At 28.1% G+C, this 14,096-nt stretch overlaps 1 protein-coding gene across 2 annotated transcripts; it reads left to right on the top strand.

The window, feature by feature from the left end:
• Window positions 1-206: 206 nt before the first annotated feature.
• LOC113367936 (protein peste-like) lies at window positions 207-13,685 on the top strand. Of its 2 annotated transcripts, none has more exons than XM_026609507.1 (8): window positions 207-506; window positions 10,310-10,465; window positions 11,060-11,365; window positions 11,542-11,757; window positions 11,828-12,131; window positions 12,210-12,412; window positions 12,481-12,554; window positions 12,628-13,685. In XM_026609507.1, the coding sequence occupies exons 2-8, from the start codon at window positions 10,352-10,354 to the stop codon at window positions 12,956-12,958; spliced, it is 1,548 nt and encodes a 515-aa protein (XP_026465292.1). In that variant the 5' UTR covers window positions 207-506; window positions 10,310-10,351; the 3' UTR covers window positions 12,959-13,685. The 2 variants fall into 2 exon arrangements, with proteins under 2 accessions (XP_026465292.1, XP_026465293.1); XM_026609508.1 differs by lacking the exon at window positions 207-506 and adding an exon at window positions 5,207-5,298.
• The last annotated feature ends 411 nt before the right edge of the window (window positions 13,686-14,096 follow it).

Here is a 14,096-nt window from a genome sequence, read left to right as displayed (position 1 = left end):
TATTTTAATCATATTTAAAATATGGTTTACAATTACTATTTCAATTTTATATAACATTTCTGGACTACTCATAGACCAATCTTTTATTCAGTGAAGATCGATTTTAACGTCCGAAAATGTTCCACAAGTTTTACAGCACGAATTGATAATTCATTCACTTGCTGCTCTCCGTCCAAAATACAACTACGACAGACATACGACATACGAGTACGACACGAGACAGAGTCCAGCACATGCTTTCAACTGGCTATTTCATGCAGCAGCCCAGTATCGAAACGCTATCCTACGAGGAGGACCTTCGAAAATATTCTTGTGTGAAAATAATAAAATAATGTGCAGAGAATGAAAGTGAATTATAAATTAAATTTGTAATAAACTGTATATTGTTGTTTATTAAACAAATGTGACAGTGAAATTTTGATGAATTTTAGATCGAAAATATAAGATCTCTGTTTGTTTGGAACATCCCAACATATCCTAGTAGGACGTATGAGAGATTTAGAGGGGTGAGTTCTTGTTTAGGATAAAGGATTTTTGTCTTTATAGATCATTCTTTATGGCGTTCTTCAATAATAATACGAAAATATAATAGCAATATTGATTAAAAGGCTGGGTTTACAAAAATTTCGGTAATTTGTAAATTATCGAAGTAAGGTTCTGAAATGTTACCCACTAGCCTGATTGAGTCTTTCCATAAAATTAAATCACACGAGTGATAAACAATATAATAAAGGTAATGAAAATTATTATTATTATTATATTAATTACTGTAAAGCTGCTACTGATTTTTGAAACACTTTAAAAAATTATTATATGAACATATAAGAAAGTTTTTTCTGAAACCATTTTCAAGGGTAAATTTATTGTTGGTTTTCAATTTGTTTGGCTATTTACAAAAAACATTATAATCCTTAATTTTTATGAATCCTAAACCCTTATAATTGATTAATAAAATTAAAAATTAAAGATTTGAAATCATAGAATTTTCCATACTGAATAATTCTCATTTTTTGCTATTTAAATTTTCAGTTCTAATATTATTTTCATTATTCACAAATTTCATTTATCATTTATTATCATTATTTGCTTTTTATTTTATATTAAATTATCATCATATAGATATCATTTCATTGGAAATACTGTCCTTTATTTTAATGTTACTAGATGTTATTTAGCAGTTGTAACTGTTATTGAAATTTAAAAAAAATACAAATACGCTTGAATTAAGCTAAATATGAATCTAATAATTTATTTTTTTAAATTTTATTAAATGTATTCTACAATTTCATTAATATTTCCATGTAAGATTCCGTTGTTACAGACGAGCACATGCCATAACTAAAAGCACGTGTTTGAATGTCAAAACAAATACCTGTTTAGCATATTGTTTTTAAATAAATATATGGAATAAGTTTATATTTGTCATCAATCATATTGATCACTTCCCGATCAATAATAATTGTAATAATATTAATTTATAGTCTTTAATATAAATTTCTTAAATATCTGGCCATTTGTTAAAACGTCTGGCCGAAAAATGAGATAACCTAACTTATTGGATAAATAAATTTTCTTTAAATTAATTATATTAATTTATAATCTACGATTGTAATCTGAATTAATTTCAATTTTTAAATGATTGATTTGATGATAATTAACGCAAATAATCTATTTATCAATTGCTAAAATGATATTGATAATAAGCCTTGTAATAAAATACGCTTTATTAATCATTTTTGCAAAAAAAATTGTTGTTTGAATTTTGATTTTCTGAAATAATATTTTAATGAAAGAATAATATTTTCGAAAGGTTCAGAGATATACTTTTTTATTCACTTTTACTAAAAAAAACAATCCGTCTTTACAATCAAACCAAAATATTAAGTAAATTTGAGAATAAAATATGAGTAAGTAAAAAAAGTAGCCCAGGTAGTAATTTTTTCGTTAATTAAACTTTGAATTCAAATCTTAATATTTTTTACATTTTATTACAAAATACACTTTATATTTATTCATCTAATTCTATTCCAAATTATTTATATTTTCATTTAGCTTAAATTTTTATATCACGTTCTAAAATTTCGAGTGTTAGTGATAAACACTTACAAGATTTTCATAGATATCTTACAGTGGAATTTTTGTATGATAAATATTTTTATAATCAAAATTATCATAAAATAATATTGATAAAAGGTTAAGGTGCCCGAAAATGTAAATGCAAGTTAATAAATTGATTGCTATTAAAAGACAAATATTTTTACTTAGCAGATCACATCCACAAGAACTCTGTTATGTATAGAAATTTAATTTCATATGTTATTTTTATACAGGAACTTGATTTTTACTTTTACTTGTAAATTGTGCGAAAAAATTACTAAGTTACTTGTGGAATATTTTTCATAACATTAATTGATATGAATATATACAAAAAGTATGGTTATACATTGTTCGCTTTGCAAATCAGATTTTTTGTTGTAATTAAAATGTTACATAATATTTAATGAATTTATTCAAAAAATGTATTCACATGTTGTTCCTATCAATAGTTTGGACTAATATCAAGCACATATTTTTGATAAGTAATGAATAAGGCAAAAATCAATCTTCTTAAGTTATATTTTAAAATTCGAACTTCTTCAGTAATTAATTATCCAGTTTCGAAAAAATATACGAGTATCTATTATTGAAGACATTGACAATGATGATACTAACAAGTAAATCATAGTTCAATTAGTATTTTCAAGTAGCCACAGGTGTTTCATTACAGTGCACTTAATTGAATACACAAATAAATACTTCTACGGTTCAGGGTTATGTTAGATTTAAAATATTCCTAATTAAAAATTATTAAACATTCTTAAATAATGTGATACATTTTATAAAACAAATAGAGGATTATTATTAGTATTGTGATCTAATTCTTATTATAAATAGTATCATTAAAAAATAACCCAGTGATTGCTTTTTTACTTTGTGATGACTTTGAAATCATACTTAGATTTACATTTTCAAGTAAAATCTGGTATCAGGCTACTACTGCTTGATATCAGGCTGGATTGTGGTTGCAAGACCAAAACTTTTCCCGTAGAGCCCAGGCAAACACAATTGATAATTTACAGATTATACCGATTCTTATTATTATTACTTTAATTTTGGATAATATTCCGTTAGTAGTTTCATCTTCATGTTTTTGTTATTCGTCATTCCGAAAGATCATTTCTTATCGATGTGTTATCACATAAATCCATTTGAGATAATGATTCAAGATAAATTTACATGGACACATCATTTTTATAATACTGAAGCGAATGCACCAGATAACTGTTACAAAGCTAATAGTTTACATTATGAGTACAATAGTACTTGGATATATTTACCAACACAGGAGATAAAGTGATTTAAAAATCAAATCAGTGTAAATTTATCTAAATTATCTATTCTAATCTTTACTTACATATTTAGGATTATGTAAATACAAAAACTACTTATTACATTTCTCTTCTTAGAGTAAATATATTACCCAAACAAACAAATTGTTGATAACAAGAAATCGATTTAACTGATTTTACAAACCGCTTGGGAAATAAGGATTTATGAAATATATTGAAGATTTTATTTTATTACATCAATCACAATATTTTGCGTTAATATTTCTTGTCGTTTTATTAATTTACTGATCCGGGATTTAACCTACCATCTACATAGTAAATATTGACTTTTCGTATAAGAGTTGATTTACAATAATTCGGCATTTGATATACTTCACTTGTTACAAAATTTATTTACCAATTATTTTGAAAAAAAAAAATTACTTATTTAATGTATTTATTAAATTTCATTACTATTATACGTTCGGAGAAAATAATGCTCCAATTGAGTTTAATTTGTACAATGTTACGTAGATCATTTAAACTGCTATGAACTGATTTGACTAATAAATTTAATTAAATTTGGCCATTGCATGATGATGTTGAAGACAACTATAACCAAATTAAAAATAATATTAATAACTCTGAATACACTAATAAAAAAGCTATGAAAATTATTATAAATAATAATAAAATAAATAGTGCATAGTTGTGCCATTGTATTTGGTGATCAACTTTCTAAGAGAAGATTCTAAGGATTTCATTTTCTCCTCGGACAGTTTGATATCAAGTATTAATAAAGGTTTTCACTCAACATATATTTAAATATGTTGTCTATAAATGTATCTAAATATGAACGTATTATAAGGAATTACAACACAACAGCTAATAAAACCCAAAAAATAGTTTTAATTTCTCTTCAAAAATAACAAAAAAGGTGTTTGGTGTTAATAATAAATTTTATATAAAGAAGATAATTAACACCACTAAATTTTCAATAAAGGTTCTCATCATATCGATTACAGGCCAATAAAGTAAAATTTCTGTGCTATCAGTGGAGTAAATATTAGGTTACATATTTGTTTTGTTTCGAAGTGAATCATTTTTGTCAGTAAATTTGTCCTTAAAGAGCATCCGGAACCAAGAGATAAAGGGCATATATATGTATATATATATATATATATATATATATATATATTATATATATATGTAGATTTTTATTCAATGGGAATGTGAATTGTGAGTATCAAGTCAGTAGTCCAGCTCGGTTACAATTACACGTCTTGTTCATAGATAAGAAAGGTATGAAAGAGATCAGGTGCATTGTAGATTTCTATAAAAATAGTTTTAGTTTCCGGCTTATTTTCAACCCAAGATTTGATATCCATCTCGGACAACCTCATATAAATCAGTGGTGATATTGACTTTCACTTGAAAATGAAGAAAATTGGAGAAAATGTGTTTTCAAGTAAAATAGCCCTTTCCAGCATTGATAAAGATTTGCGATCACAAATTCGAATTTCAATAGGATTATTATCCTTTACATTTTACCTTTGCATCAATACAATGTATAATTTACTTCTGTTATAAAATATTCTAATACCGATTTTTCTAGAATTAATTAGCACTGGCAAGTGCGATGACGCGTTTGCAAGTTTGCTTATTGGATAATCAATGCACTACATTATGCTAATGTTCGATGAAATAATAATTATTAATACAAAAAAATGTAAGTGGTATCTTTCAAGAGATGATGAAGATGACAATGCGTTAATCTTCTCGGATAAATGTTCTTGAATATAATATTTCTGGCCATTTCGTGTTAAGAATTTAACAAAGTAATCATCTGCGTTGTTTGTGATAAATTTTGGTGTAGGATGGAAGGAGAGGTCAATTAGTCTGGTTGGAGATTGTGCAAAATTAGTAGTGGGTAAGATGATCAGAAAGACAAAACATATTTAATAAGTTCTTTATAATATTATATCAATCCCCAATAATATCGTTCATCCAGTGCATACAATCATTTTTATGATCGTGTTATGAATTTAATAAGAAAATAATACAATGAACTGCATCTGATCACATTTTCCCACTGTATTCAAAATAAGATGTGTAGAGAACATTCACAAGGCAAATTGTCAGATTTGACCTTTTGTGCGACTTCATTTAAAGCAACAGGGCATACTTTTGAACCTATTGATTTAATAATCGTACGATCACATGTGTTGAAAAACTGAACCCCCAAGTGTGAAAATGGATTCTAAAAATAACTTTTAAATAATAAGCTAAAACTCCAAACTTTACTCTCAGATTTTTGCAATTACACGAATTATATTAAAAGCAATCTTCTTTCATGAGTTATATTACAAAGTAGTTTATGTAATAAAATAAATTAAAAATAAATATTGATAATATAAAAGCATACAATAAGCGTTTGCATTTGAAATTACAGTAATTAGCTTATAATTTTTAAAAAATACTTTTTGTTGATAACTGAGTAGTCGTTAATTAACAACAATACCGTATGAGATAAAATATGCAAAATATTTCAATAGTTAAATTGTTACAGGTTGAAAAAATATTTTTTTTGAGAAACTTGAGAAAAAGATAAGCAGTCTTTCGAATTTTTGAATGAAATACTATTTAGGGAGCATCCATTAATCGCGTGAGGTTTTTAGGGTGAGGGGGGTTTGACAAAAAATTACGAAATATAACGTGGGAGAGGGAGGGGTATAGTAAGATATCACGTGTATTTTTTTTTAACTAATTTTGAAAAAAATTCAAACATTTTCAAAAAAAATCCAAAAATTTTACAGTTTTATCAAGTTACTAAAAATACACGTGATGTTTGGTGGGGGAGGCAGGGTAATTTTGAATATCACCAATTATCGCCAAGGGGGAGGAGGGGTCTAAAAATCCTTAAATACTTGCTCACGTGATTAATGGACGCCCCCTTAAATGAAGTATGAAATGTTAAAGCTGGTAAAAGAATCTATTAAATTGCCAAAATATTTCAAAGTTCTAGCAATTTGCATGAAGGCACGATGCAATGCACCACTAGTTTTGATATTTTTTTTATAGTCGATGGTCTAGAATTCTACAGTAATCGTTTCTGAAAGGAAACCAAGTGACGAAATGAATAGTAGAGTGTGTGTTAGGCATTGTATATCAATCAGTCGTTATAGTTATAGAACATTGTCGTGCTCTTTGCAATTGACCCGATGATACTTCCCACAAATACAACTAGATACTAAACTAAACTAATAACGAAAAACAAAAATGCGATATATTTGTTGTACAAGGTGAATCACTATGTAAATCAAAAGTGATCGATGAAAAAATCTGACCAAATAGAAAAACCTTTTAAATTAAAATAGATTAATGTTAATATGTATAAAAAATTGTTGATCGATGAGCCAATGCATTGTTTCCTACAAGTTCACTTAAGAAGTTAGAACTTTCTTTCCCCAATAATTATCACCACATCGGTGGATGTATGATGTATGCACCTTTCCAAAGCACTTTTCCAATTATGTATATGACAAGTGTCATTCATCTCATAAAAATATATATTGCGTATTATTTGAGATAAATGTAAGAGAACATCATAAATGTCCTATCTCGTCATTTAGCACATATTTATCGTGAAAACACGAGCATTATTTTTAACCATCGTCCGAAAATTATTTCGGAGTTCAATGTACCTTTAAATTAGTTTTTAAAAGCAACCTTCTTAAGGCTGACTTGAAGGTTAATTTAATTCAAAATGTTGGCGAGACATTTGAACGAAATCATTGAATTCTCTTTACAATAATATTGAAGACACAACCGAACAAAGATAATAATAGAGTAAAATGTTTATTTTTAAATATTGTAAGCAATAATAATTTGAAGATTCAGTAGCAACTTTACTAAAAAATTATAACGCACTTTTTGACTCTATAAATCTTTCTAGAGTTAAGTTTAGTTATCTTTTGTTTGATGTTGTGTCTTATGATATATGAGTAAAAATCGGAGATGTTTGCATCAGTTTTCAAGTAAAATGCTGACAATTAGATTAAATCAGCACAGAAAGTCAGCATAACAATATGCTTATTATTAGATCAGTTGAATTCCTGAGTCCTTCGACGTGAAATCCTATTAGGCAACGCACGTGTATTAAGTATCATAGTATTTCTTCGTGAACTAAATGGATTTTATATATTTGAATGTAGGTGTGATGTTTATTTACGTTTAAACAGGCTAGGCCAACCTAGTTGCTTTAGCAAAAAATTAGTTGTCGTGACATACTAAATAAATATATTAATTACTAAGTTTTGCAAAAAAATTATAAAAAAATTCAATCATATAATTTTCTACAGCGTAGTTCTACCATTTACAACTTATTTGTCACAAATAGTATAACGTAAATATCATTAAACTAATTAAAATTATATATTCAGATCAGATAGTATGAATCACCAAATGAATAAATTTTAATGAAAGTACGAAAACATATTATAATATAAGAAATTGTCGTCACATATATTTGCATTTAATTGAGTAAGTTTTTTTATTATTTGTTTAATAAATGTTATGACTGATTGAAATGGTCAGTTATATGCAACTAATATAAATTAATTTTGAATAATTATTTAAATTGTGCTCCACAAAAACGTGAATAATCGATAATAATAAATTTTGCAACAAATATCGAAATACACTATATGAGGGCATCATTGGCTTCCACGTTCTATTTTGCTTCTTAGGGAGCGTCTATTAATCACGTCATAGATTTTTAGGGATTTTTGGGGTCCCCCACCCTTTGGTGATACGTCGTGATTTTCACAATTAACCCCCTCCTCCATCAAACATCACGTCTATTTTTAGTTGCGTAAAATTTTTCGAACAAATTTTTCGAATTTACAAAAAAATCATAAAATTTTGGATATTTTTTTTTGAAAAATTAGATAAAAAATAAATATACACGTATTATCTTTAAAACCCTTCCTACCCCACGTAATTTTTTGTCAAACCCCTATTACCCCTAAAAGCCTCACGTAATTAATGGACGTCTCCTTAGCAGTATTCTCTACATTTTTGATTATACTTCCAATCAATCTGCATTTATTTCAATTTTAATATATATTTATGTTTTCTAATATAGTATATTTCAAAATCCTGTTGAATACAAATATAAAGCACAGAATTAGTATCGTTCCTATTTTTTAACGCACATTTTATGCGCAATCTGCAATCTGCAATGCAATTTCATATGCACTTCTCTATTCATCGTCAACAAACTCTGTTATTTCGATTCTAACAAATGCGTACTACTTTTTTCACACATATTTAATTGCTTTGAATTACTAAGAAGATCACTTTAAATAATATAATAATAAACGACTGCATTTGAATAATTGAGTAAAAAATAAAACCTGCACGATTCTGACGCACTCGGATTTTGGAAACTGACGTCAAAGCTGAGGATTCTGGTTTTACAAAATATGGTACTTACACAAAAAAAATAATTAAAGAAATATCAAGGTTTTATTTTCTGAAGAATATGAATTAAAATATGCTCGCATTAATAATCGCTAAATTAACAAACTATGACGCGCAACTTAACACGCCAGGAAGAGTTTTTTGATCACACGATAAACATGCAAGGTAAATGATTATTTAATAATTATCAAATTGGAAATTTATTTGGCAGAATAAAAATATGAGCTGGTTTTTATATTTATTTGCCTCTAGCAAGCAATATCAATCATTTCTTTCAATCGACATCTATTTGCTCAAGAAAGTAATATCATTTTATAGAAATAACTTCTTATTGTACAAAATTTTTATCACCAGGTAAGAATTGAGTTTGGTCTATTTTGAATATTTAAAGTGAATCAACGTTCAATTTTCAATGACATCCTCATTACGATATTAAATTATGCAATGCCAAAGGAAGTTCGAATTGATTAGACTTATTAAAGCCTAATTAATTCAAATTAATTTAAATTATTTTCTTCATAGATTGAACTATAACTTACAAGTCAGTAAATGTATGTTAATAGAAGTTCATTAAATCTGATAGAGATCAATAAAATTAACAATTTCCTTTAATTGGTAATAATTTTTGTGATTCTTTGTTATTGAATATTTACAACTTCAATTTTACTCGTTATATTTATTAGTATGTTTGTATATTTGCGCTTTAAAGATTTCTTAAGGTCATAGGCTATATCGTTATTTGTTATTAATAATTTGTTTGTCGAGATTTTTTCTTGAAAAACAGACGGTAAGGTTATTTGCATTAGCACGTTCAACGAAAATTCAGAATTGTACGAAAAATTTTATTCAGATCAAATCACATAACTCTAACTATAAAAATATCTGAATAGGTAACTCAATGCTACATGATAGAAACATGATCTAGCAATTACTTGCCTGCTTGATCTCAAGCAGTAGTGATATCAAATTTTCACTTGTACTAACAGACCTCATATATGATATCAAGTGACAGTTGCCAGTGTTTAAGTCAAATAACTGAGTCAATTTTTAAGTGAACCAGTTTCTAAGTCAATTCGTAACATGAAAGTGCAACTAAGGTTAAGTTAAAAAAAAAAGTCTGATAAATTAGCTGAACAATTGCTGAATATGAGTATAAACAGGTTTTAATTCAAATTAATATTTGAAAAATAATAATCCTAAATTTCTCATAATAAATATTACGTCGTTGCAGTTCAAAGTAAATAACACTTTTTAATCTTCAGACCAATTAAAAAAATGTATCCACGAGAAATGCTTTCTTCCTTTTTCTTTTATCAATGACTTCTGACATGCCACTATCGCAATCCATGCGTCTATCAAAATCAGGAAGCAACATACAAAATTTACCACTTAGATATCCCAGTATTTTTTTACATGTTTCATGTTCATTAATCTTAAATATTTTTTTATTTTTCCAGTGTTTCAAAGACAACAACCTTAAGAGGTAGAAAAGCGTCAAGATGCGTCGTTCTTGCACATCTTGCGCTTTGGGCACTTCGGGCCTCATAGTAGCAATTTTAGGTATCATAATTGCGGCGATTTGGCCATCAGTGTTTCAAGCAATCTTACAAAAGGTAAGTAAAAAGACTCTTCTATTGATTAATTTAAACGCAGACGATTTAACAATACTGTTAATACTCAAAAAAATATTGCGTCACTTATTATTTAACCAATTAACATGTCGAGATTCACGTTTGGAAAAAAACCTCCTAACGTATTTTATTAGTTATCTACAAACAGCTTAGTTTCGTTTGTACAAAAATATGATTAGATGTAATTGAATTTCAATTTGAAATCAACTAAAATTTTCAATTAGCTATTTTCAACAAATTAACATAAAATGTAAATAATACCGGAGCAATAACTACAACATACGGCATTGATAATTATATTTTTAGTTCCATGGTAATGAATCTGTGAGAAATGATTTTGCATATATATAATTTCTTGCATAAATATAAGTTTTTGCATGTATAAAAAAACGCAGTACGTCAATTGGCAATTTTGATAATTAACAAGTTAAAAATATAAAAAAATCAATGCCAACGAAAATTTATACTTGTTTTATTGCTGATAATTTTTACACCTTTTTAAGTTACTTTTGCGCATAATTCCAATTATTACAATGTAGTTTTAACAATTTTGTGACGTTTATTTTTATTTTAAAGCAATTAAGTCTGAGTCCTGAGTCAGAAAGTTATAAACCATGGAAATCACCATCAGTGACATTAAATCTGGACATTTATCTGTACAACTGGACAAATCCTGAAGATTTATTGAACACGTCAACAAAACCAATTTTGCAACAACTGGGCCCTTACAGATTTAGGGAAGTACCAGATAAAGAAAATATTACATGGCATCCTGAAAATAACACTGTCAGCTTTAGAAAAAAGGCTGACTTCTATTTTGACCCTGAAGGAAGCGTTGGATCCTTGGATGATGAAATTAATACGGTTAATGTTGTAGCATTGGTAAGTATTAAAATATAAACAAATAGATCTGAATTATTTTAAATTATATTAAAATCTATTTTACTGAGAACAAGTTAATTACAGAATAATTGCGACTATTTACCATAGCATTGCAATAACGATTATTATAATTTTATTTCATGATTCATGATGTTTTTTCTAATTGATTCTAATAGGCAGCTGGTCACCAAGCACACAACTGGCCAAGTTTACGTAAATCTGCAGTTAATATGGGAATGTCTTTATACAATCAGGAAAGACATGTCACAAAACGAGTTGAAGAATTATTATTTTTAGGATACGAAGATTCTTTAATCGATATGGCTAGATCGATGCCTTCGTTAACTGGCGGTGGAGCTGTCCCTTTTGATAAATTCGGATGGTTTTACACGGTAAATTGATACAATACTACAATGTATAAAATACTTTTAAAATCAAACTGATCAATTCAATTTTCTCCAGCGAAACGGATCGTCTCATCTAACCGGGCATTTCAACATGGCAACAGGAGCTGATGACATAAGTAAATTTGGCAGAGTAGAACAATGGAATTATGCCGAAGAATTGCCTTTCTTCGAAAAGGAATGCGCTGGTGTCAACGGTTCAGCAGGAACATTTTATCCACCCAATCGTAATAGAGAAGATCCCGTGTGGTTGTTTTCTCCAGATATGTGCAGGAAGCTTCGATTTGATTATGAGAAAGATGTCGAAGTCAAGGGTGTACTTGGTTACAAATATACTGGTGGCGCCAGGACAGTCGATAATGGTGAGACATAGAATTTTAATCACATGGCATTGTTAACATCTCATTTGGAGTGATTCTATAAACTATGCTTTTTTTTAGGTACTTTATACCCGGAAAATAAATGCTTCTGTAACGGTGAATGTGTGCCTTCCGGCGTGATGAATATTTCAGCATGTCGGTATGGAACACCAGTTTTCATGTCATTCCCGCATTTTTACGGTGCCGATCCCTATTACCTAGATGCAGTTGAAGGATTGAATCCATCACAAGACAAGCACGGTTTCCACATTGTCTTAGAACCGGTAAGATGAATTATTGAATGATTTATTAAGGCTAAATTAATAGCTAAATCAAATTTTATTTTTATTAGACTACTGGAATACCGCTTGATGTAGCAGCAAGATTCCAAGTGAATATTTTGATGTCGCCGCATCCTGGAATCAGGTATTTTGGAATAACTATATACAAGTCTCAAATACAAATGTGGATAAAATCAAATATTCTTTTATTATTTTAGCTTATACAGCAAAGTTCCTCGAGTTTTCATGCCCGTTTTATGGTTTGAACATCGTGTGACCGTTCCGGACGCGACAGCTTCCAACATCGCGGGAGCAGCAATGGCCCCATGGGCTGGTCGACTCTGCGGATATATCCTTCTGGGTCTGGGACTGAGTCTTATGACCATCATGATTATTAGAGAAGTTTTAGCCCGCAAAAACAGAGAAGATAAAACTAAAACTGGTAGCTACGCCGTAAATACCTCGAGATTCGCACAAGGATCGTTAGAAATGGTTCCTCCAGGAGAGAAGGATTCAGCTTTGCCATTGATGAATGGACAGAAACATTAGAAAAGAACACGATTGTTGTGTTGTATTACATTGTCCATGTGAACAAAAAAGACTTTATGGAATTTATATTAATCATTCCTTAATTATAATTATTAGATATTACATACATTTAAATAAAGTGCCTTGATTTAAAATATATTGTCAATTATGACCGTCACACATTTTCTTGCCTTTCGTAACTGGTGATTTAACATCAATAATATAACAGCTTCGCATGAACAAGAGCATTTTAGTGATATTCCGCTGTATTTGAATTAATTAATTTTATATAATTAGATCTCTAGATTAAATAAGATAGATTTACATCGAGAGAACGTTTTTCACACTTTCCGATACGTTGAACATAAAAAATACTTAAATTTATATCAATTATACTATATGACTGAAATTAATTTGAATATGAGTAAAATGTGAAAAATGAATAAAAAACACTCTCATTATATGTTACTACCAAAGCAATTCTATATAAGATAAATTCTATATAAGAGATATATATGTTAGTAAAATTAATGATAGCATTTTAAATAATGTTCCTATATGTAAAAATAAAACCTAAATGTAATGCTGTATCGTCAAACATGCTTGCCTCTTCAGTATCAACAATGTGTTAAGAATATTTGTTACATATCAAATTGTTGTTACTTATAAGAAATTATATAGTATTTCACCATTATTGTATATAAATATAGCATTTATGAAAAACATTAATAAATAATTACTACCACGTTAAAAACTGGGCATTTTGAAATTTACAAATTTGATTATGCGTTTTAGCAAGTTGGTATCTGATTGCTTGTAAAAACTAGCTAGCTTATTTAGTTAAATTTAAAGTTTTATTGAAGTATTCTTTACAAAATACTTAATTAATAATTTTACTAATTACAGAATGCTATCAATATTTGACAAACAAAAGAATTTCAAGCATATGATAACTTGATTTTATTTATTGAAAGCGTTGTCTTATCATCCGTTAATAATAATTGTGCTTTATCTATCTATAAAAATATCGTACACAATTCAAGTAGTCTGGAAAAGATAATTGTTTTGTTTTCACACAATGATTACAAATGTATGTAGATATGTCAAAATTAAAAGTTAGTTAAAAAAATGCATCTCGCATATAAAATTAGTAGTCGAT

Source organism: Ctenocephalides felis, unplaced genomic scaffold (genome assembly GCF_003426905.1).
Source record: "Ctenocephalides felis isolate EL2017-DRISC unplaced genomic scaffold, ASM342690v1 CF-g0.4_SCAFFOLD_01170, whole genome shotgun sequence".
NCBI lineage: Eukaryota > Metazoa > Arthropoda > Insecta > Siphonaptera > Pulicidae > Ctenocephalides > Ctenocephalides felis.
This window is presented reverse-complemented; position numbering and strand designations above follow the sequence as displayed.